The sequence below is a fragment of the Sinocyclocheilus grahami genome, unplaced genomic scaffold, assembly GCF_001515645.1.
Source record: "Sinocyclocheilus grahami isolate Dianchi unplaced genomic scaffold, SAMN03320097.WGS_v1.1 scaffold1275.1, whole genome shotgun sequence".
In the NCBI taxonomy this organism is placed as follows: domain Eukaryota; kingdom Metazoa; phylum Chordata; class Actinopteri; order Cypriniformes; family Cyprinidae; genus Sinocyclocheilus; species Sinocyclocheilus grahami.
This window is the reverse complement of record NW_015506454.1, coordinates 393,022-418,001: the sequence shown is the minus strand read 5'-3', so window position 1 is coordinate 418,001 and position 24,980 is coordinate 393,022. Positions and strand designations below refer to the sequence as shown.

The following is a 24,980-nucleotide window of genomic DNA, read 5'->3' as shown; positions in this document are numbered from 1 at the left end:
CCTGCTGGGTCAGGGAGCCACAGCCAACGTTTACCGCGGTAGACACAAGGTATCCGTGAGTTACACCGTCTATACTTCATTTGCTTTGTGTTGTAAACCACAGCTACAGTGTCCCTACAGTCTGGCTCTCACACACATGATTCAGTGACAGTGAATCTTTCCAAAGATTCGTTTACATTTCACACAGTGATGTAGACCTTATAACGGGATTGAAAATCTCGCTGTGTGTCTGCAGAAAACCGGCGATCTCTATGCGGTCAAAGTGTTCAATAACCTGAGCTTCCTGCGTCCGCTGGATGTCCAGATGAGGGAGTTCGAGGTGCTGAAAAAACTCAACCACAAAAACATCGTGAAGCTCTTCGCCGTTGAGGAGGAGGTGAGACCCACGCAGTCTTAAAACCATCTTAGCAGCTCTTATGTCAAATGTAGCTTCCCCAAAAAAGACAATGTCCTGATGGACTCGAGTGCTGTGGATTACTTGTGGTGTTTTTATCAGCTCTCATTCTGATGGCACCCATTCACTGCAGAGCATCCATTGCTGAGACACTGATGGAAAAAAATCCGATGCAGAAACAAACTTGGGTGAACCGTTCCTTTAAAAAGACCTTTCAGCTCATAGAATAATATCAGTTTAGTTTCTGTTGCTTCAGTTAAGTTCTGTAAACTCTTCCCTGTTTTACTTTCACAAACGCACACCTGTAATACCCGTTTGCTCCTAGCTACGAAGGTCAGAGGTCACCGTTTTGTGTTCTTGTCATTCAGAAATATGCCGATGGTTTGTTGAATGTTTGTGTTGTGTGTCAGTCGAACACGCGTCATAAGGTGTTGGTGATGGAGTATTGTCCGTGCGGAAGTCTCTACACGGTTCTCGAGGAGCCGACGAACGCTTACGGACTCCCGGAGGACGAGTTCCTCATCGTTCTGCAGGATGTCGGTAAGTTTATTCAGTGGAAAAAGGTTCATTAGATTGTTAAAAATGTCCTTCAGACTAAGGGGCCGTTCACACAGAAAGCGTTTTTCCATTCTGAGTTTTATTTGAGTGCAGCATGGCGGAGAGGCATTCTGTGCTGTGCTTTTTAACCCTTAAATGCACGAATGTTTCGCCAATCATTATTACATATTCGGGTCTTTAGCGACCCGGACCAATATATCCAGCACGGATGGATCTCTAACTGCTGCAATAGCAAAAAAATCTCTTGATATTTTAAGAACAATTTTGAAACTTAAAAGGGTTCAATTTGAGCAGATGATTTCAGCATCTGCCTCACATTCACCATTTCAACCATATTCTCAAAACTATCGTTTTTAATGACTTCATATTCGATATTTTGATCAATGGCAGCGTATTCACCACATCCAGCATCAAATGACAGTGACATTTATATTTCATTGCGGATAGTAATTGCTCTGCAGTAAAGCCACTCAAATCAATTCAATTTTTGCTGATGATATTCGTTTGTTTTAATTATGAGTGAAACGTCACGTCATCATTGTGTATCAAACAGTGCCACCTTGAGGAAAAAAGATGCATTGCATATATTGAGTCATCAGATATGTAAATATAGTTGCGCAGGAAAAAATACTTACACATTTACATACCTCAGGTCTCTAGCGACCCTATACATTTTTGACACACAAGTAATCAGAAAACTTGCATTCTTTTACATTTTACTATTTTTTCTTGTTATATTGTTTATAATTAATAGATGGAGGAATACTAAGTTGATGTCTAACTTAAAAAAATGAAGGAGGGAGAGGGTGGAGAATGATGTCCCGGGTCGCTAAAGGGTTATAAACAATTCCTGATCATGTTTTTTTAGCGCGTTCTGTGTGAACAGTTCTCTGGTGAAAAGCCCCTTTGGAAGCTTTATCTCGGAGAGTTTCTCAGTGCTGATGTTTGTGACAGTGGCGGGAATGAATCATCTGAGAGAGTACGGGATCGTCCATCGAGACATAAAGCCCGGGAACATCATGCGTGTGATCGGTGAAGACGGACGATCCGTCTACAAACTGACCGACTTCGGAGCCGCGCGCGAGCTGGAGGACGACGAGCAGTTCGTGTCGCTTTACGGCACAGAGGAGTATCTGGTGAGCGGAGGGTGATGGGAAAAGTGTCCGTGTTTCGCGTTCCTCGCTGATCTCTCGGTGTGTTTGCAGCATCCTGACATGTACGAGCGAGCCGTGCTGAGGAAAGACCACCAGAAGAAATACGGAGCCACGGTGGATCTGTGGAGCATCGGAGTCACGTTTTATCACGCCGCCACCGGCAGCCTGCCGTTCAGACCGTTCGAAGGGCCGCGCAGGAACAAAGAAGTCATGTGGGTGCCGTCAAACGTTTACGTTTTAACTAGTCAACTTAAAAACGTAACTAGTAAAATAAAGCAATAAGCCCCAAGAAGCCGTGGTTCACAGTGAATTTATAACGACTAAGTGGCATTGTTAGGCGCTCCGCTAAAACCCTCTTAGCTGTTATAAATTCACTGTAAACCACGGCTTCACGGGGGTTACTGCTTTTATAAAACGGTTATTCCATATACGTAGTAAGGTTTCACAAAATAAAACAGAGCAAATAAAGTGTAATGATATTAATAAACACAGTATTCTTCCACCAAACAATGTAGCTCCTCAGAAACAGTTGTGGTTGCTACAAAGTGGTTGCCAAGCAACACACAGACGTAAACAAAGGGGTGTGTTACTTTGTAGCGTCATTTACAACAGCTTCGAACGTGGCTCAGCCAATCAGAGTCAAGCACCGGAACTCTCCGCTTTATAATTCTCTTTATTAACCATCTGGTTAAATAAAGTTCTATTCCAAGTGCAGCACACATGAAGTTCAGCATGGTGTAAGCGTAAAGCAAATGACTTGTTAAATATCATTGCAGAGAAGATACGTGAAATATGAAGGCAAATATTATACATATCCTATATAATAAAAAAAAAAGCTAAATATTTCTTAGCCGAAATGTACACATTCAGTTTCAGAGTTCGACTCGGCAAGTCAAGACAATTCACATTCAGAATGACTAAAATTAGACCGAAGATGCACACCAGTAATAAACGTTTATAAAAACTACTTAAATGTCCTAATTGACCTATTGCCTAATCCTGGCTTAACCTAAGCCCTCTCTATGAAACCAGGCCATTATGTAATAGTTTGCATGGCATACGTAGATGCTGTCTGCAAAAATGGAAAATCATTTCACTTAAAGCTTATAAAGTAAACAGTAGATTTTGCTAGCTATTTAAAAAAAAAAAACTCATTTAATACACAATAACCATGTGTATGCACAAATTTGTGCATTAAATCTGCATATGAATGTTATAATTGATTCTAAATTATTTCCCTCCTAATGCCCTAACGATGAGGTGTTATATTTATTTAGGGGGCGCTGTAGGCCTACTTGTAATAACATGAAAAGTAAACTACAAAAATAGAATTAAGATTGTGTTTCTGAATAAATAAAGCAGTAATAAAATCACAAGTATGTTTTGTTATAAAGGTAAATGAATCACAATCATGACACTAGTAAATGAAATAATTTTATACATACAGATTTATTCATTAATGTGTATTAACGGATTATTTTTAGAATTTTCACAGCTCTTTTGCCTTAGACCATCTATTAATGTTAAATCCACAAATAAAATGTTAAGGTTTCAACTGCATGTGTCTGGAGGAAAAAATATTTCAATGTACTCTCATTATGAAATACATTTGATATTGTTTATTTAGTTGTAACAAGTACGTTTTTGCGCAAAACTAACCAAAATTAAATATAATTGTTTATGATCTCTGCACAGGAGGGACTTGGTGTTGTTTCCAAACAAAAGGAAATATATATCGGTATCGGCTATCGGCAAAAATGAGTTGAAAAATATCGGCATATCGGCAAAAATCCAACATCGTGCATCCCCATAAATTATACAGTATGTACATATATAGAATAGCAATTCAATGACAGACAGTATAACACATGTGAGCCTGGAGCACAAAAGCAGTGTTAAGTCGCTGGGGTATATCTGTAGCAATAGCCAACAATACATTGTATGGGTCACAATTATACATTTCTCTTTTATGCCAAAAATCATTAGGATATTAAGTAAAGATCATGTTCCATAAAGATATTTTGTAAATCTCTTACCGTAAATATATCAAAACTTAATTTTTGATTAGTAATATGCATTGCTAAGAACTTCATTTGGACAACTTTAAAGATGATTTTCTCAATATTTAGATTTTTTTGCACCCTCAGATTCCAGATTTTCAAATAGTTGTATCTCAGCCAAATATCGTCCTATCCTAACAAACCATACATCAATGGAAAGCTATTTATTCAGCTTTCAGATGATGTATAAATCTCAATTTTGTAAAATTGACACTTAAGACTGGTTTTGTGCTCCAGGGTCACATATTATTAACATTAAATTAAAACAGCAACATCTTTCAGTCTGTCAGCATCATGCAAACATCAAACATACAGTAGTAGTTCTGCACAGGTTATATTGGCTTATTGGCAATGTGTCTAATTGTAACGTTTGCTAATTTATTTATTTTTTTTCAAAAAAAAAAATCGTGGCAAAGCATTACATTCGATGAATCAATAAAATCAGAACGAGTAGTTTGGCTGGATGCGGTTACTCAGCTGACTGTTGTTGGTCTGGCAGGTATAAGATCATCACAGAGAAGCCTTCCGGCGCGATCTCGGGCCATCAGAAGTTTGAGAACGGGAAGATCGAGTGGAGTTCAGAGATGCCGATCTCCTGCAGCCTCTCGAAGTGAGTCTGAGTCTCCAGACGGTCCGGTTCATTTAGAGAAGCGTGTCTGATGTGTGTTTGTGTGTTTCAGGGGTCTTCAGAGTCTCCTCACTCCAGTTCTGGCTAACATCCTCGAGGCAGACCAGGAGAAATGCTGGGGCTTCGACCAGTTCTTCGCCGAGACCAGTGAAATCTTACACCGCATCGTGGTCTACGTGTTCAGTCTGCAGCAGGCCACGCTCCATCACGTCTACATACACACATACAACACGTGAGCACGCGTGTAACACACACACACTCGATCACGACGGGCCCTTTTCACACACTGCGATGATGCGCTTCATTTATAAGACTGTATTTTTCTATATGTGACCCTGGAGCACAAAACCAGTCATAAGGGTCAATTTCTCGAAATTGAGATGTATATATCATATGAAAGCTGAATAAATAAGCTTTCCATTGATGTATGGTTTGTTAGGATAGGACAATATTTGGCTGAGATACAACTATTTGAAAATCTGAGGGTGCAAAAAAATCTAAATATTGAGAAAATCATCTTTAAAGTTGTTCAAATGAAGTTCTTAGCAATGCATATTACTAATCAAAAATTAAGTTTTTATATATTTACGGTAGGAAATTTACAAGATATCTTCATGGAACATGATCTTTACTTAATATCCTAATGATTTTTGGCAAAAAAGAAAACTTTAATTTTGACCCATACAATGTTTTTTTTTTTTTACAATGTAGTTTTCGTTCACCACTATCCACCTTAGTTTGCAGTGTGCAAGTAAGCTATTTTCTGGGAATGTGTAAGACCCATCAGCTGCTATGTAAATAACTAGAATAATAACAAATCTATGAGAACCACGGAAATGTGAAAAGGGTTTTTCGTTCTGCTAATGTAAAAATCATTTAAGCCGTATTTATTGTTTGTTGATAATCTGTGTTTAGTCGTGTTATTCTATGATATTTTCTCTCCGTTCAGGGCGAATCTCTTTCAGGAGCTGCTCTTCAGACGGACCAACATAACGCCGTCTCATCAGGACTTTCTGTACGAGGGCCAACGCCTCGTCCTCGACCCCAACCGGCAGGCTCAGACCTTCCCCAAGACCTCCAGAGAGAATCCCATAATGCTACTGAGCAGAGACCCTGTCAACACCGTCGGCCTGCTGTTTGAGGACCGTGAGTGTGACGACGCTGACAGTCATGTGATGTTTGCTAGTAGAGGTCACCCGATGGTGGATTTGACCAATACTGATAGCTAGGTTGCACCTAGGGCTGGGTAAAAAATATCGATATCTTGATATCAGCTTGAAAGTTCAAAGACCATTTTTTTTATATAACTCCGATTGGATTCGTCTGAAAGAAGAAAGTCTTATACACCTAGGATGACTTGGCTAATTTCCATTTTTGGGTGAAGTAAACCTTTAATAATCATTCTTTTTCTAATAACGATGGTCTGTGTTTGCAGCCAGCCCACCTAAAGTACAGCCGCGCTACGACCTGGATCTGGACGCCAGCTACGCCAAGGTAAAAAACTACTTGCTGTAGAAGTAAAAATCAGAGATGCTGCTTTTAGAGTCTCTTAATCTGAGTTTGGTCAGAAATATAGATGATTTATGGGATGTTTCGATCGCTGTTGGTCGTGTTTCTGCTCAGACGTTCGCAGGTGACGTTGGATATCTGTGGAAGACGTCCGATTCTTTGCTTCTGTACCAGGAGCTGGTGAGGAAAGGCGTCCGAGGCCTGATGTGAGTTCATGAATCACACGAAACGAAGCGACTCGCGCTGATGAATCAAACTGAATTGATTCACTATTGTCTTCTATAGAGCTGCTTTACAACAGAAATGACAACAGAAACTTGTTTCACAATTGAAATTGAACTGGATTGAATCAAAATTAACTGAATTGATCTGAATGAATCAACACTGAACTGAATCATTCTGGATAATGACTCGGAGCTGTTTTACAGCTGCAAAAAAATTTCATAATTGATTAATTTTGCAACATTGACACTGATATTGAACTGAACTGAATCACTATTGTCTTCTGTAGAGCTGCTTTACAGCTGAAATTGAACTTGTTTCATAGTTGAAAATGAGCTGATATTCAAGTGAACTGAATTGAGCTGAACAATATTGTCTTCTTTGGAGCTGCTTTACATTGAAGTAGTTTCATAATTGATGAATTTTGCATCATTAACACTTATTGAATCGAACTGATTAAACATTGAATTGAATCACTGAACTGAATCAAAATTGATCTGAATAATTGACACTGTTGTCTTCTGTAGAGCTGCTTTACAGCTGAAACTGAATTCCTTATATAATTGATCTATTTTTCAACATTAACACTGTTACTGAACTGAAACGATTGAACATTGAACTGAATCATTCTGAAGAATGACTCTATTGTCTTCTGTAGAGCTTCTTTACAACTGCAATCAACAACATTAACACTGTCATTGAACTGAACTGAAACAATGTTCAACTGAATCATTCTGAAGAATGACTCTATTGTCTTCTGTAGCTTTTTTGCCACATTATCACTGTTATTTTCCTGTTTATTTGTGTGAAGCTGCTGTGAATCATTCTGTAAGCGTCGCTATATGAACATTGTGTTTCAGCGAGCTGATCAGAGACGAGTACAGTGAGACGGCGCACAAGAAGACGGAGGTGATTCACATGTGTAACTACTGCAGCCAGACGCTGGAGCGAACCGAGCAGCTGTGAGTGACGCGTGAGTTCAGACGGAGCTCTGAGCGAGATCACACGAGATCCTCATGAGCTCCTTGTGTGTGTGTGTGTGTGTGTGTGTGTGTTTCAGGTGTGACGCTCTGATGCAGGGAAACCTCCTGTTGGCGGAGTACGATGAGATCCGGGACATGAGGAAGAAGGTGATGCGGGTGAGATGCTGATGATTCTCAAAGTCTAATGAAAGTTCAGAGCTCTTCATGAAAGCGTGTTCATTTTTTTAAATTTAGTCTTAGTCTCATTCCGGTGTCAAATGCACTTTTTAGTTATCATATTTAGTCAAATTGTCCTGTTTTTGCTCAGTCAAGTTTTAGTTGATGAAAACTTTCACATTTTCGTCATGCTGTATAATGGTTAAACGGATTTAAAAAAAAAAAGATTATTTCACTCAAAATTAGCAGTGAGAGATTTTCTCTCTTTTGTTGTTTGATTAACATGAATGGCACACAGCAGGAATATTAGACTGCTGTCACTTTAAGAGCTGCGCATATCCAATATACTGTTACACATGTGTTTTCTTTCTCAGCTGTTTGCGTTCACTTAAGACCGAAATTACTGTGTTTACGAGGATACTTACAAAGACAGGCATTTTGACACATACAAGGCCTATACATTTTACAATTAGAAATACATTTCTACTGGTTAATAAAGTGTACCGGTATATCGCCCACCCCTATATCCATTTAACGGAGAAGCTCTTATTTGGGGAGTTGAACTCTTGAGATCTGGCAACCGCAAACATGAAAGCTCACGTAGTAGAGGGGTGTTTTTCGACAAAAATAAAAAGAGTATTTTATCGTCAACGATATTGCATGTTGATATAGTCACAGTTATCGTTTATTGACCCTGTCATCGTCTCGTCTTAGTCATGGGAAAAAAAGCTTGTCAACGAACATCTTTCGTAAAGTTCGTTGATGAAATTAACACTAGTGTTCATCATGTCCGCTCTGTGTGCAGCTCTCCAGCTCTCTGGGCTCCATGGAGCAGACGCTTCAGGACATCAGCAGCATGTTCCTGTCGGGAGGAAGTCTGACCGATACGTGGACACAGCAAGTGGGAACGCACCCCGAGGACAGGAAGTGAGCGTTTCTGCGTCAACATTCATCACACTGGAGAACCAGACGTCTCGTTTCCTCAAAACAAACGGGGCAAAGCGCTGTTTGTAACACTGCAAAAAAATCAATTGCTGCATCCCAATTCGCATACTATCCGTCCTAAATGGTACTCGAAAATAGAATTAGTATGTCCCAAATCATAGTATGTTTAAAAAAGTATGCCTATGGTCTACTACTACTAGTCGACGCTCACTCTAACGGCTAATATTGCCCACAACACATTGCGCGGTAGACCAGGATTCAACTATAACTACAAACACGCATTAAAAGTGTTTAAAAAAAACTACAAACATGGCGGATATACGCGACCAACGGACAGGTAGATAAACGGATTTGAGTGATTAATAATCAATGTCTAACTTGATGAAAAAATATAAATGTAATGTTATCCACGTTATATTTCATCTGCGGCAACACTGTGAACTTTTATAATGATACGTTTGGTCATTAACTTTTAAATGCATCATTGTGCAAACACATGAGCAGAGTTCTCGGCAGATCAACGTGCCTCTTAATCTCTCTCCAATACGGTAGGAAATCAAATTAAACGAAATGTGGAGGAAGTTAACTGTGATAAGATGATTGACAGGGCAGTGACAGAATGCACGTAACCAAGCAACAGAGTTATGACTGTCCCAAAGCTTGCCTACTATTCTTCTGCATACTCAAAAGTATGTACTTTTTCTTCACAAAAAGAGGGCATAGTATAAGTAGGCAAACTGGGACGCAGCAATGTTCTTCCTCATTACATGCGTCTTGTTTCCCAGAACAAATATCTAAACTTCCTTAAATCAAAATTACATATTAAGGTTTGTTTTCTGAAAAATATATCAAAATTAAGCTTAAAACAAGGACGAGTATCTGCCAATGGGGTCAGAAAAATAATCTTGTCCTCCCTTTGAATCAAGCTTATTATTTCTGACCACATCGGCAGATGCTTGTCCTTGTTTTAAGCTTCATTTTGATCAATTTTTTCAGAAAACAACAAAACAAAAACTTAATATCTTTAGTCATTGAGGGCGTTTCCAGTAAATGTATCTTGATTTAAGAACGTTTATATATGTGTACTGGAAAACAAGACAGTGTTATTTTAGTATCATTGAGATATTATTATAGTTTTTATTAATATTTTGATATTTTCTGATTTTATGTTCATTTTAAAGTGCGTTTTTGTTGTTTTTAAATATGTCTCTGTAAATGAAATAAAAATGAGACGTTGCCATGGAAACTGTTTTTATTTTATTTTATTTAAGCTAACATTTATGTGGGATCATGTAATGAAATTTTTTTTTTAATGGCTTCAGTTTTAGTTTTTGTTAACTATAATAACCCTGACAGAAATACAGAGGAAGAACATTTGCAGTGAACACATTTTAAGCCTGAACTTGAGTATCTGATTGCTGATTGTGTTTCTGTGGCTGTCGTCTAGTGTGGAGAAGATCAAGGTTCTGCTGGACGCCATCAGCAGCATCTACCAGCAGTTCAAGAAGGACAAGGCCGAGAGACGTGAGTCTGAGACCTCATGAGATCTCATCAGCGCTCCTTTGCTTTTCATGTGTTTGACGTGTCTTGTCTCCTCAGGTTTGCCTTATAATGAAGAACAAATCCACAAGTTTGACAAGTGAGTATCGTGTGTGTTCGCTGTAGCTGAAGAACTGAACGCGTGTGACGCAGCGTCATGATGACACGAATCTCTCTGCTTTCTGCAGGCAAAAGCTGGTTCTTCACGCCACCAAAGCGCGGGCGCTCTTCACAGACGAGTGCGCCATGAAATATCGCCTCTTCATCTCCAAGAGCGAGGAGTGGATGAAGTAAGAGGCTCTCGTTCAGCAGTCTAGAGCTCACTGAAGCTCACCTGTGAGCCAAACAGTCCAGCTAGAAATTATTATTATAGTTATATTATATATAACTGAATTATATACTATATTAGCATCCACACAAACAGACGAAAACTTTAACGTTAACTATATTAGCATCCACACAAATGGACGATAATTTTAACGTTAACTATATTCTGTAAGTAACTTTTTTTAAAGTCCACACAAATGGACGATAACTATATTAGCATCCACACAAACAGAGTTTCCTCAAAACAAACGGGGCAAAGCGCTGTTTGTAACACTGCAAAAAAATCAATTGCTGCATCCCAATTCGCATACTATCCGTCCTAAATGGTACTCGAAAATAGAATTAGTATGTCCCAAATCATAGTATGTTTAAAAAAGTATGCCTATGGTCTACTACTACTAGTCGACGCTCACTCTAACGGCTAATATTGCCCACAACACATTGCGCGGTAGACCAGGATTCAACTATAACTACAAACACGCATTAAAAGTGTTTAAAAAAAACTACAAACATGGCGGATATACGCGACCAACGGACAGGTAGATAAACGGATTTGAGTGATTAATAATCAATGTCTAACTTGATGAAAAAATATAAATGTAATGTTATCCACGTTATATTTCATCTGCGGCAACACTGTGAACTTTTATAATGATACGTTTGGTCATTAACTTTTAAATGCATCATTGTGCAAACACATGAGCAGAGTTCTCGGCAGATCAACGTGCCTCTTAATCTCTCTCCAATACGGTAGGAAATCAAATTAAACGAAATGTGGAGGAAGTTAACTGTGATAAGATGATTGACAGGGCAGTGACAGAATGCACGTAACCAAGCAACAGAGTTATGACTGTCCCAAAGCTTGCCTACTATTCTTCTGCATACTCAAAAGTATGTACTTTTTCTTCACAAAAAGAGGGCATAGTATAAGTAGGCAAACTGGGACGCAGCAATGTTCTTCCTCATTACATGCGTCTTGTTTCCCAGAACAAATATCTAAACTTCCTTAAATCAAAATTACATATTAAGGTTTGTTTTCTGAAAAATATATCAAAATTAAGCTTAAAACAAGGACGAGTATCTGCCAATGGGGTCAGAAAAATAATCTTGTCCTCCCTTTGAATCAAGCTTATTATTTCTGACCACATCGGCAGATGCTTGTCCTTGTTTTAAGCTTCATTTTGATCAATTTTTTCAGAAAACAACAAAACAAAAACTTAATATCTTTAGTCATTGAGGGCGTTTCCAGTAAATGTATCTTGATTTAAGAACGTTTATATATGTGTACTGGAAAACAAGACAGTGTTATTTTAGTATCATTGAGATATTATTATAGTTTTTATTAATATTTTGATATTTTCTGATTTTATGTTCATTTTAAAGTGCGTTTTTGTTGTTTTTAAATATGTCTCTGTAAATGAAATAAAAATGAGACGTTGCCATGGAAACTGTTTTTATTTTATTTTATTTAAGCTAACATTTATGTGGGATCATGTAATGAAATTTTTTTTTTAATGGCTTCAGTTTTAGTTTTTGTTAACTATAATAACCCTGACAGAAATACAGAGGAAGAACATTTGCAGTGAACACATTTTAAGCCTGAACTTGAGTATCTGATTGCTGATTGTGTTTCTGTGGCTGTCGTCTAGTGTGGAGAAGATCAAGGTTCTGCTGGACGCCATCAGCAGCATCTACCAGCAGTTCAAGAAGGACAAGGCCGAGAGACGTGAGTCTGAGACCTCATGAGATCTCATCAGCGCTCCTTTGCTTTTCATGTGTTTGACGTGTCTTGTCTCCTCAGGTTTGCCTTATAATGAAGAACAAATCCACAAGTTTGACAAGTGAGTATCGTGTGTGTTCGCTGTAGCTGAAGAACTGAACGCGTGTGACGCAGCGTCATGATCACACGAATCTCTCTGCTTTCTGCAGGCAAAAGCTGGTTCTTCACGCCACCAAAGCGCGGGCGCTCTTCACAGACGAGTGCGCCATGAAATATCGCCTCTTCATCTCCAAGAGCGAGGAGTGGATGAAGTAAGAGGCTCTCGTTCAGCAGTCTAGAGCTCACTGAAGCTCACCTGTGATCCAAACAGTCCAGCTAGAAATTATTATTATAGTTATATTATATATAACTGAATTATATACTATATTAGCATCCACACAAACAGACAAAAACTTTAACGTTAACTATATTAGCATCCACACAAATGGACGATAATTTTAACGTTAACTATATTCTGTAAGTAACTTTTTTTAAAGTCCACACAAATGGACGATAACTATATTAGCATCCACACAAACAGACGATAACTTTAACGATAACTATATTGGCATCCACACAAACGGACGATAACTTTAACGTTAACTATATTAGCATCCACACAAATGGACGATAATTTTAACTATACTATATTCGGTAAGTAACTTTTTTTTAAAGTCCACACAAATTGACGATAACTATATTAGCATCCACACAAACAGACGATAACTTTAACGTTAACTATATTAGCATCCACACAAATGGACGATAATTTTAACTATACTATATTCGGTAAGTAACTTTTTTTTAAAGTCCACACAAATTGACGATAACTATATTAGCATCCACACAAACAGACGATAACTTTAACGTTAACTATATTAGCATCCACACAAATGGACGATAATTTTAACTATACTATATTCGGTAAGTAACTTTTTTTAAAGTCCACACACTTTAACGTTAACTATATTAGCATCCACACAAATGGACGATAATTTTAACTATACTATATTCGGTAAGTAACTTTTTTTAAAGTCCACACAAACAGACGATAACTTTAACGATAACTATATTAGCATCCACACAAATGGACGATAATTTTAACTATACTATATTCGGTAAGTAACTTTTTTTAAAGTCCACACAAACAGACGATAACTTTAACGATAACTATATTAGCATCCACACAAATGGACAATAACTTTAACGATAACTATATTAGCATCCACACAAACGGACGTTAACTATATTCGGTAATTAACTTTTTTTAACGTCCACACAAATGCATGATAGCTTAAACGTTAACTATATTAACATCCACACAAATGGATGATAACTATAACATTAACAATTTTAGCGTCCACACAAACAGACTATAACGATAACTATAACGTTCCTCTATATCATTATAGTTGTGGTGTGGACTCGCTACTCTTACAGAATTAGAACGATTATTAAAACTTTATCATTATAGTTATTGTCATTAGTGTGAACGGCCTTTACGGTGGGTAAGTAACTGTAGTAAAATCCCTGTCACATGACCTCTCCTATACCGCTGCTTCTGCTGTGTTGCCATGGAAACTGAATCCGAGATGTTCGCTGGAGATCTGACGGACACATGCAGTGACTGATGAATGAACGTCTCCTTACAGGAAGTTCCATCACGTGCGGAAGCACCTCCTGTCTCTGACCGGTCAGTTCAGCAGCATGGAACAGGAAGTGACCCTGCTCGTGCAGCGCGTGTATAAAGTGAGTAAACAGGAAGTGCTGTGCGTTTAGCCGTGCTGTAACGGTACACAGACGCTAACGGCTCTCATGTGTGCAGCTGCTGGAGCAGTTACCGCAGAAGATTGTGCCCATGACGTCTGGAGGAATCAAACCGCAGGCGTACCTCAGTCCCAACACACTGGTGGAGATGACGCTGGGGTGAGAGCTGACCACAAGTCCGGATGTCAATTTAACGCTTTAATTTGGTGTGATTAATTGTGGAAAAAATAATTATTAATGCATTTAATGCAGCCTCTCTATCAGTGAAGCAGTTGCTGATGAACACGATGCAGGACGACGACTGACTGAAATGAGGGCAAAAAATGCCCTTCTTATATTTATAACTAATTATATAGTTAAGCAATATCACATCAGCAAGAGTGCCGTTTTTCCTCAGTATCTGCACCATTGCACATGTGATATTGATTTGACTTTGATATTGATATTGATTTGATTTGTTTACTGAACAACAGTTCAGTAAACAAAAATGTATATGGCGTTACATTTTTCCGAAATTCCGAGAATCACAACATTACAAACTTTTATTTTAAGCAATAAAAAGTATTTGAAAATCGGACAAAAAGAGGCCTATGATAGTCAGGTGTGTGTGTGTGTGTGATCTACTGAAAACAGGTGCAGAATGGGTTAAGTTATGCAGTGAAAAATGAAAATACACCATCATAAACATATAATTCTGCCTAACAGGATGAAGAAGCTGAAGGAGGAGATGGAAGGAGTCGTGAAGGAGCTGGCGGAGAACAACCTGTTCCTGGAGAGGTGAACCTGTACATTCACAGCGCTTTACACAATACAGATCGATTCTAAGCAGCTTTGCAGTAATAAACAGGAAAATTACAGTGTGAATGTTACAAAATTCATCAAGAAACAAATTCAGTTTCAGGAGAGTCATTATTCCGATCAATAACAGCATTAATTAGGGGTGTCGTAATATTAAAAATGACGTATTATTGTGTTAATTAGGGGCGCCGCAATATATCACAATAACCATGAACCATAAAATGAAAAGTACACTGTGCTAAACTCCCACTCCCTTTCTTGGCCACTACAGAGGATGCGTTAAAGCTAAGGACTTTATGGGAGGTAATGGTCTAACAAAATCCAAATTTTGGGCATTTTACGTCAGCCAAGTCATTAATATGGCTATGCGATTTTAAAGTGTCATTGGAAAAGCCTGATGCAGTAAAAGCTGTTTAAAATGAGTCCATAAACTCTAGTACGAAGCCCAAATTTGAGCTTTAAAGCACAGCGTTGTGAATTGAATTCAACAGTATTAATATGTGAAAAGTTCAAGAGTCAACACTGGCATGGTAAATTGCTCAAAAGTAGTATGTTTTAGAAGCTATTTACACTAAGTGACAACCGAAGTATTTTCTGAGAGATATATACTGTTTACACTAAGTGAAAATAGTGATGGATTCAATTGACACTGTGTAAAAGTAGCAGTATTTAGAGAGAATGAACACACTATTGCGACAGTATATGCTTAATCTGTGTACCATCTCGGGTATTTTTCATAAGGATTGTGCATATTTATAATGCAATGCTAATCGACATACAGAATACTGTAAATTAATATCATTTTCATTTGTGCCTCGTTCTGCGATAACACGGATTTGGACCATCATTTGAATCAATTGCGTCGCAAAATGACTCACTGTTTCGAAACGCTTGAGTAAAACTCTTGCGGGTCAAAGACGTTAAGATGTCCGCATCAAAAGAAATTTACAAAAGTGATTTTATGTGCATAGAAAGCACATTGAATGTAAGCAAAGTGTCTAGTTTTAAGGATTCAAATAAGTTTTTGGAGGATAAAATGTTACAATTTGGTTGAAATAATGTTACATTGTCATTCAGTGTAACACAATATTTATATAAAAATTCAAACATGCTTATTCCGATGTGTACATATTAAAATATATAAAAGAATTAGTGAGCATATTAAATTTGATTGTGTTTTAAATGAGTACAAAATTCTTACTGACAAATGGGCGAAACCTAGGATAGTGGCACATTTTAAAAATGTAAAATTACAACTAATTAGTATTTGGGGTGAAAGTAATTAGTCATAAATTGATTTTTGTTGTAAATATGCGTGACAGGATTTTTACACTGAATTACATTTTAGTGTCTCTTCTGTAAATCAGGGAAAAATGTATGATGTTTATTTTTTGCTCAGAAAAACTAAATTGCAATTGCATTAAATAGAAATTTCTTTAATTTTGGGGGGAAAATAACAATTTAAAGCAGTATTATTGTTTTTATGCTTAAACCCTTTTTCGTCTTTGACCCATGCATAAAAAACAGCTTTCAAGACCCTGAAAGTATTAAATGCAATTAACAAATCATCAAATAACATTAAATATGAAGTGTCTGTATAATGTGTTCTTTTGTGCTTGTTTTATGGAGGCCTTGTCTAAACAGGCCAATAAGTCCATCCAGGTTTTCGCAATTCCACGATCGCTGAATCCAACCTAAAATAAACAAAATGCCCAATTTCACCGCAAAAATTAAGGTCTCACAAAAAACTGAATTATAATTATCTAACTGAATTATCCTTATGAAAGTGGTAATGCATAAGGATACAGATGCTGCGCACGTGATGTAATTTTGATCGTAAAAATCACACACGAAAATCCTGGAAGGACTGGTAAATAAAGCAATAAGCCTCGTGAAGCCGTGAATTCATAACAGCTAAGGGGCGTTGTTCGCGGAGTGCCTAAAACCCATTAGCTGTTATAAATTCACTGTAAATGTTCCTTTTGTATGCAGTTTTTAGGTCAAAATAAAGTTGAATTTGGCTGATAGCATTTTTTTTTTCACGATTTCTGTAGATATCGCAGTATGCGGTTATCGTAAATTATTTTGTAGTGAAAGTCTGATATTGCGACAGCCCCAGTATTAACGATGCAGAACCCATCAGTAACGGAGCTGTAATGACAGTGGTGTCTGTGTTTCAGGTTCGGGACGCTGACGGTGGACGTGGATCGGATGTGACGCGCTCGCCTCTCTCGGATCATCACAGCACAAATCACAAACTCTGCTAGTTGTACATATGAATAGAATGTAAATACACGTCTTAAACCTTACGCCATTATTTTAATCCTGCGTTAATTCTCTGAATGTGAACATTGGGCTCTTAAGCCCAAATAAGTGATTTTATTTCTGTTCTCGTCATGAAAGTGAAGTATATCCATCATTAGATCCGTAAGCATGTGTGCGGTTCGGAAACGCTCCTGCTCGTGTGTGGGTGAACGTTACTGAGCGACCTTCAGTGTGAATGAGAGCGCTTGCACTATTTATAGACATTAATGTTTGTTTCTGTAAATGAGTAAAAGAACCGCTGAGTTCTGATAAAACCGTTGTGTTTCTTATTTCTCACAGCTTCACCTTCCTTCACGCCACATCTGTACCCACAATGCTTTGCTTCTGCTCACAGACATCTTCATATAGTCCCGTGTGACCAAACAGACCGTACGATTGACCGCTCATGATGCCACTCATGACCGGCTTAGCTGATTATATCACATGTACAGCTTATTCATGACACGCAGCTGCTCTAAAACCACCACAAACTCTTGACGCAGCTGTTTCAAGAGTCTTTACAGAGCATCTGAAAATGTGGTTTTAGAAACCATCGTCCACCGCTCTGCATCTCTGATGGGGGCAGCGGTCCGTCGCCATGACAACAGACACAGAAGCACAACCTCTGCTAAGATGCTGTTGCCAAGGCAACACACTCAATAGCTTCAGCGTGACAAACATCCACTCATATAAGGACACTAACAGATGTGTAAAACGTGACGCTCATTTACATACATATTCACCAAGGTCAGAAGGGATAAATAGACTTATAGTAAACCCACTGCTCTACACTGAGGAGCAGACGGTGAAAACGCCTATTAAACAGGTTATGTAATGCATTAATGATAATGTACTATACACTATATGTAGCATAAAGGACAAGATAATTAACTAAACATTACTACATTAAACATTAACTAAACGTATACTAATATAATATGCAGAAATGTTTGTGTAGATGATAGAATTTCACTGGCTCAATATTAAAACAATCAGTGAGCAGCCAATTCTTCCCACGAGAAAAACAGCTAATAAACATGCTAAATAATGTACTAATGAAATAGTGATGTGTAAGAGTCTCCTGCTACAGCAATCAATCAAATAGACACAAAAAGAGTTGAATGAGAGAGAACCTAAAGGAAGACGAGTAACCTGGATTGATCATTTATAATAATAATATACGAATTCGTGTTTTTTATTACATATTTTTTGCAGTTACTCATCGTGTTTCTGTGCTATTATAGTAGAAACGACGATCTAATTAAATAATTTACAGTAATAATGAAACATATATATATATATATATAAACTAAACCATTACATTTGCACAATTACATCTGTAGAAAGCACATGCTATGTGGTCAAAATGACCCTAAAATGCAAAATAATATGCCTAATCAGGGATAGTAAAGATCCATTTCCAATGCATAAACATAACACTGAAGTTTGTGAAAATGAAAATGTTAAATACAGTTTTATTTATTTGTTATGTTCTCATATTTATTGTTTGAATTTTGTCATGTGTTTTTGTAAAGTCATAATTTTGTTAGGCCTATATTGCTGTTTTAATCCGTTTGCTGTTTGCAATAGTTAATATTTAGCTGTGATTTTGTATAAAAATTAGGTTCAGTTTGATCCTCAAGCATCATTATCATTATTAATTATAATATATGTAACCTACAAGAAGTAAAAAAACAAAAACATACAACGTTTTTTAATTCGTAGATAATCAAGTGATATTTCAATGATATAATATTACGCCATTAATATCATATCATAATATAATATAATATGTAAATGTTTGCGTGATGATTAGTACTTTAGAGCAGTGTTTCCCAGCCGGGGTGCCGTGTTAAAAATCATTTTTTGATATTTTTAAATTGCTCAAATGTTCAAAAAAGCATCTATTATATAATATCCAATTCTGATGTCGCTCACGTGTTCTGATGATAATAGCTTTCTAGGACTAAACATTATTTGGATAATTGGTAAAAAAAAACTATTTAAATATCTTAACCCTACTGTTAGACCTACCTGAAAAACTAAAAAGCAATTTATTTAATTCGAAGGCCTGTCGTTATTTTTTTATTTGTGCTATCATTATTAATTTCTTTATTTGTTCTTATTTTATTACGGACTGCTTACTAGTCATTTTTTATTCAATTCAAAGTTTGAAGTCAAGCTATCTCGTGCTACTGCACCACAATTACCCCGCTGTAAAATAAAAAAAATTGTGAGATAGCTAGTTATAAAGGTAATTAAATAATGTTTACATATGTATAAAAGCCTACATTAAAATCTGTCACATAAACTGGTCTCTTCATTAGAAATTAGCCTACTGATTATCACCATTGATGGACACATTTTTTAAATAATATTAAAGATATCTGTAAGACATTATATTCTGCAGTTCTTCCCTGCTGTACCGAATATCTATACTTTTCAAATTATCACATCGAAGTTAGAAATTCAAATATTGTGACCAAATTAATTTTGTAGGGTGCCACAAGTTTGTTAAAATTTCCAAAGGGTGCCGCGACTAAAAAAAAGGTTGGGAAACACTGAGTTAGAGGATAGAAAATATAATTGGCTCAGTAATGAGTGCGCGCGCCCGCGGTACTGATGAGAGTGCGCGCGCCCGCGGTACTGATGAGAGTGCGCGCGTCCGCGGATCCGCTGGTCTCGGGTAACGCGACTGGATGCCGTGACTGATTTGTGACTCTGATGAAATATAAAGAAACACGTTGATGATGATGATGATGATGATGAAGAGGGAATAAGCGGTCCGAGGAGAAGCAGCAGCGCGGGAGCAGAAACTGAGGTGCGTTTCCATCCTGATCAAAACAACACGACAGACAGGAGAAGGAGATCTAGACATACTGACGCGTTTATTGATGCTCGACATCCACAGGAGATGCTTATTTCATATAGGGCCACGCGTTATCCGTCATAAATGAGTTTTGAGCTGATATTTAGTTGATATGATCGTCACAGGCCCTCAATAGCTGTTGATATAAACGTGCGTTTTCTTCAGCGAATCTCGAATGAATCATGAATCGTTTGGGTTGGTTTTGAATCGCGTACAGCACGCGTTTACATCTGCAAGACGTGTTTTTTAGAGCGCTCGCTCATCTGTCTATAGAGCGTTTCCTATCAGATATGAAGCATTGCTAATACAAGACATTTACACATGATCAGTGCTGTATGGAATGAGAGCAGATGACTGATGCACCTTCAAACCTTCTTTGTGCGTGTAAAATTGAAAAACTTGAAAATAAGGGCATTCAAATTCAATGGGAACAACAGCTGTGGAGACATGTTTTAATGTGTTTTGCAGTGAAAACAATCTGTGAACAACCAAAAAAAGCCCAGTGCTAGAAGACCGTACAGCAGATACTTGCATAAAATGATATAAATATCAGTCGTCGCCCTATATCTCCAATAATATGTCACAGATTGAAATGATCCAAACATATAATCCAGTGCTGATTGAGAGATGAACAAATATAAAGGCTCCTCAAAAGATGCGAGATGTTTTGGAGGCTTGGGAAGATCAACAGTGAAAGTAAAGCTGAGTTTTCCAAAAAAAAAAAAAGATTGATGGAGAATCAAGTAAATCTGAGCTGCTTCACTCCAGTACGTAAATATTATTAGTAAAGCTATTCTCACGTTTACTTGATAAAAATCAGATTTGACTGCAAAAAGACTCGTGAAGCTCGAGCTGAAGGAGGACGTTTGAACAATTATACAAAAAAACTATCAATCAGACGACAGAAGCATGGAGTAGATTGTGTGCAAGTTTGATTATTTAGAGGCCTTCACATTATGAAACACTTCAATCTAATATTAAAAATCAACGATTTTACATATGCTTGATTGTTTATATCGTCACAAATGGAACTATATTATCATCCAGCTTAGCAACAATATAGCATGAAGATATTAAAATATTATAAACATCATGATTGTCCGTAGAGCTGCTTTGAAACACAGTGATTTAATTGTACATGTCGTGTCTTTCAGCTTTGATCTGACACAGAGAGGGCTAATGGTGTACTTCCTGTCCGCGGAGGGCGTAAAGCCCTCATTCCACTCCGCTGTCCTCTTTAACCCCGCCATCAACGGTTCCTCCACGCCGACACCCATCATCTGCCGTCTGGACGCTTCCTCGTCTGCTGCCTCACTGCAAAGCAACGTCTCGCTGACGTCATACGACCTGTCGCCGGCGGAGGTCACGCTCCTCGGCCTCGTGTTCGGGGTGTTCTGGGTCATATCGGTGCTGGGAAACTCGCTGGTGTGTCTGGTGATCCATCGGAGCCGCAGAACCCAGTCGACCACCAACTACTTTGTGGTGTCGATGGCGTGCGCGGATCTGCTGTTGAGCCTAGCCTGCGCGCCGCTAGTTCTCCTGCAGGTTTCCGCGGGTCACTGGCCTCTGACCGCGGCTGCGTGCAAAGCCGTGCGCTACCTGCAGCATCTGTGCCCCGGAGTCCAGGTCTACGTGCTTCTGTCCATCTGCGTGGACCGTTTTTACACCATTGTGTATCCGTTGAGCTTTAAAGTGTCGCGCGAGAAGGCCAAACGAATGATTCTGGCGTCTTGGCTCTTCGACGCCGCGTTCGTATCGCCGTGTTTGTTCTTCTACGGATCGTCGGCGTCGCAAAACCACTGCAACTTCTTCCTGGCGGACAGCTGGGACGGGTTGGCGTACGCCATCGCGCATCTTCTCCTTGGTTTCTTGGTGCCGGCGCTGCTCATCGTGTCCTTCTACCAGCGGGTGGTGCGCTACATCTGGAGGATCGCCGCTGATGGGCGAACCGTGCGCAGGACCATGAACATCGTCCCCAGGACGAAAGTCAAAACCATTAAGATGTTCCTGATGCTCAACGCCGTGTTTCTCCTCACCTGGACACCGTTTTACGTAGCGCAGCTTTGGCACCCGGCGGGCCCAAGCAGACGGTCGGCACTGTTTTTCGTCACCGTGGCCTGGATCTCCTTCAGCTCCACGGCGTCCAAACCCACGCTGTACTCCGTGTACAACGTCAACTTCAGACGCGGCATGCGAGAGATGTTCTGCATGTCGTCCATGAAGTGTTACCGCAGTAACGCATACACCATCACCGCCAGCTCGCGGATCGCCAAAAAGAACTACGTGGGTGTGGTCGATCTGCCCGTGCCGGCAAAGACGCTCATCAAAGACTCGGTTTATGACACTTTTGACCGGGAAGCAAAGGAGAAGAAGTTAGCATGGCCTATTAGCGCTAACCCACCCAACACATTCGTATAAAGGCTCAAGAAATTAACGTTAAAGAGATAGCTTGCCCAAAAAAGAAAATTCTGTCATCATTTACTCACCCTTCAAGTTGTTCCAAACCTGTATGAGATTCTTTCTTAGGGGCCGTTCACACAAAACGCGTTTTTCCATTCCAATGTGCTACTTTTTTGTAGTGTTTTTCTATGTAAACGTGCTAGATGGACGTGTATGACCGATGCGCTCGTGTCTTGCGTTGCGCCGCGTTTTTACGATGCCGTGTCAAGTTAAAAAAATTTCCACTTTTACACGCAGTGCCGCTCATCAATGTCAGTTCCAAAACAGTGGACCAATCAGAAGACTCAGGAGGCGGGGCAAGCGTTGCCAGCTTTTGTTTACAGTAGCAAGTTTGCAACTGTTTTATTTGACGGTAACATGGCGGAGGAGGCATTCTGTGCTGCGTTTTTAAAAAAAAATCATTCCTGAGCGCCGCGTCATGCATTCTGTGTGAACGGCCCCTTATAGAAGATATTTTGAAGAATGTTGGTAACCAAACAGTTGATGGTCCCCATTGACATCCATAGTATTTTTTCTAGGGGTGCTCCGATTGATCAGCTACCGATCACTATCAGCCGATAATCACGTTGGGATGATTGATCGGCGGTCTCTAAAAAGGCCGATCTCAAAAAAACGATCTCAAACTGATAACACCTGCCGTGAGAGGTTTGGCACGACATGCAGCGGCACGTCTCAGTCTCTGTCCGGCGCGGGTGAAATAATTATAATGTTTCACCTTCATATTTCTTCATTAAATAACTTACAATGTAATTTGAAAAACTTGTGTGAGACGTAATTTCACAAACAGCGTGAGTGTACTGCGCGCGCTCTCTCTCTTTCTCTCTCAAAATACACAAATGTCTTCAAATCACCACACATCGCGTCTGTCTATAAGCGAGCTGCACCTCAAGAAATTAACGTTAAAGAGATAGCTTGCCCAAAAAAGAAAATTCTGTCATCATTTACTCACCCTTCAAGTTGTTCCAAACCTGTATGAGATTCTTTCTTAGGGGCCGTTCACACAAAACGCGTTTTTCCATTCCAATGTGCTACTTTTTTGTAGTGTTTTTCTATGTAAACGTGCTAGATGGACGTGTATGACCGATGCGCTCGTGTCTTGCGTTGCGCCGCGTTTTTACGATGCCGTGTCAAGTTAAAAAAATTTCCACTTTTACACGCAGTGCCGCTCATCAATGTCAGTTCCAAAACAGTGGACCAATCAGAAGACTCAGGAGGCGGGGCAAGCGTTGCCAGCTTTTGTTTACAGTAGCAAGTTTGCAACTGTTTTATTTGACGGTAACATGGCGGAGGAGGCATTCTGTGCTGCGTTTTTAAAAAAAAATCATTCCTGAGCGCCGCGTCATGCATTCTGTGTGAACGGCCCCTTATAGAAGATATTTTGAAGAATGTTGGTAGCCAAACAGTTGACGGTCCCCATTGACATCCATAGTATTTTTGAAGTCAATGGGTACCAGCTGTTTGGTTACCAACATTCTTCAAAATATATTCTTTTGTGTTCAGCAGAAGAAACTCATACACATTTGGAACAACTTGAGGGTGAGTAAATTTTTGCGTGAGCTATCCCTTTAACTCATAATGATATGAGGATGAGATAATTTTTGAGTGAACTGTTGCTTTAACTGCCACCACACACAACAGAATCAAAACCACTAAACTAAATCTGTTGAAATGCAAAAAACGTGGTGCTAACTAGTTCGGATACACACTGATGACATGGAGGACAACTACAAAACACCCTTATAGTCACTGCTGTGTTCCAGTGGAAGGAAAGCGCTTGAACGTCATGTGTTCTTCTGTTTGTGTTTCTGGTCAGTCTGTGATCCTATGGTGGCCTGGAGGCGCCAAACAGGGTTTATGTTAATCTTCAGAAGATGCGTTTGTGTTGTTTTGTGCCTGTAGTTACAGATAAACGTCGTCTCATGGTTTTTGTGTGTCGTTTGAAGATGCAAGACAGACGTGTGTCCCTGTGATTTTACAATTAAACATTCTGTACGATTCAAATGTAAGTCACTGTCTGAAATGTATCAATGTATCATAAATGTAGCATTGCATCAGTGTCTCAGCAATGGATGCTCTGCAGTGAATGGGTGCCGTCAGAATGAGAGCTGATAAAAACATCACAGCACTCCAGTCCATCAGTTAACATCTGGAGAAGACAAAAACTGAAACAAATCCAGCATTAAAATGTTTTTAACTCAAATACATAGAGTCCATAATCCATAATAACGCTTCCTCCAGTGAGTCAGTGTTCTGGTGTGAATCAGGAGAGAAATCTGCACAGATCAAGCACCATTTAAACAGCTCTAAACACATATGTGGCTGGATTTTGATGTGAGAGACAACTTTCACTGGAGGATGCGTTATTATGGATTATGGACTCAATGTATTTTAGTTAAAAACGTCTTAATGCTGGATTTGTTTCAGCTTTTGTCTTCTCCAGATGTTAACTGATGGACTCGAGTGCTGTGGATTACTTGTGGTGTTTTTATCAGCTCTCATTCTGATGGCACCCATTCACTGCAGAGCATCCATTGCTGAGACACTGATG

At 38.9% G+C, this 24,980-nt stretch overlaps 2 protein-coding genes across 2 annotated transcripts in view; both read left to right on the top strand.

The window, feature by feature from the left end:
• Nucleotides 1-17,378, top strand: part of LOC107568716 (serine/threonine-protein kinase TBK1-like) — a 30,774-nt gene extending 13,396 nt beyond the window's left edge. Inside the window, exons 4-21 of the mRNA XM_016254704.1 lie at nucleotides 805-934; nucleotides 1,907-2,088; nucleotides 2,158-2,318; nucleotides 4,666-4,776; nucleotides 4,847-5,026; nucleotides 5,744-5,940; nucleotides 6,230-6,288; nucleotides 6,418-6,509; nucleotides 7,386-7,487; nucleotides 7,586-7,664; nucleotides 8,470-8,591; nucleotides 10,057-10,133; nucleotides 10,209-10,248; nucleotides 10,337-10,438; nucleotides 13,887-13,983; nucleotides 14,060-14,160; nucleotides 14,707-14,778; nucleotides 16,980-17,378. Coding sequence (XP_016110190.1) covers nucleotides 805-934; nucleotides 1,907-2,088; nucleotides 2,158-2,318; nucleotides 4,666-4,776; nucleotides 4,847-5,026; nucleotides 5,744-5,940; nucleotides 6,230-6,288; nucleotides 6,418-6,509; nucleotides 7,386-7,487; nucleotides 7,586-7,664; nucleotides 8,470-8,591; nucleotides 10,057-10,133; nucleotides 10,209-10,248; nucleotides 10,337-10,438; nucleotides 13,887-13,983; nucleotides 14,060-14,160; nucleotides 14,707-14,778; nucleotides 16,980-17,016 — 1,941 coding nt within the window. The 3' untranslated portion in view covers nucleotides 17,017-17,378. The remainder of the gene's footprint in view (nucleotides 1-804; nucleotides 935-1,906; nucleotides 2,089-2,157; nucleotides 2,319-4,665; nucleotides 4,777-4,846; nucleotides 5,027-5,743; nucleotides 5,941-6,229; nucleotides 6,289-6,417; nucleotides 6,510-7,385; nucleotides 7,488-7,585; nucleotides 7,665-8,469; nucleotides 8,592-10,056; nucleotides 10,134-10,208; nucleotides 10,249-10,336; nucleotides 10,439-13,886; nucleotides 13,984-14,059; nucleotides 14,161-14,706; nucleotides 14,779-16,979) is intronic.
• Nucleotides 17,379-19,708: 2,330 nt separating this feature from the next.
• On the top strand, nucleotides 19,709-22,458 carry LOC107568715 (probable G-protein coupled receptor 19). Its single transcript, XM_016254703.1, has 2 exons — nucleotides 19,709-19,924; nucleotides 21,127-22,458. The coding sequence occupies exon 2, from the start codon at nucleotides 21,152-21,154 to the stop codon at nucleotides 22,388-22,390; it is 1,239 nt and encodes a 412-aa protein (XP_016110189.1). The 5' UTR covers nucleotides 19,709-19,924; nucleotides 21,127-21,151; the 3' UTR covers nucleotides 22,391-22,458.
• Nucleotides 22,459-24,980: the final 2,522 nt, after the last annotated feature.

Bases quoted from the DNA above. Each gene is read 5' to 3' on its own strand.
- LOC107568715 (XM_016254703.1), top strand. From the start codon at position 21,152: ATGGTGTACTTCCTGTCCGCGGAGGGCGTAAAGCCCTCATTCCACTCC.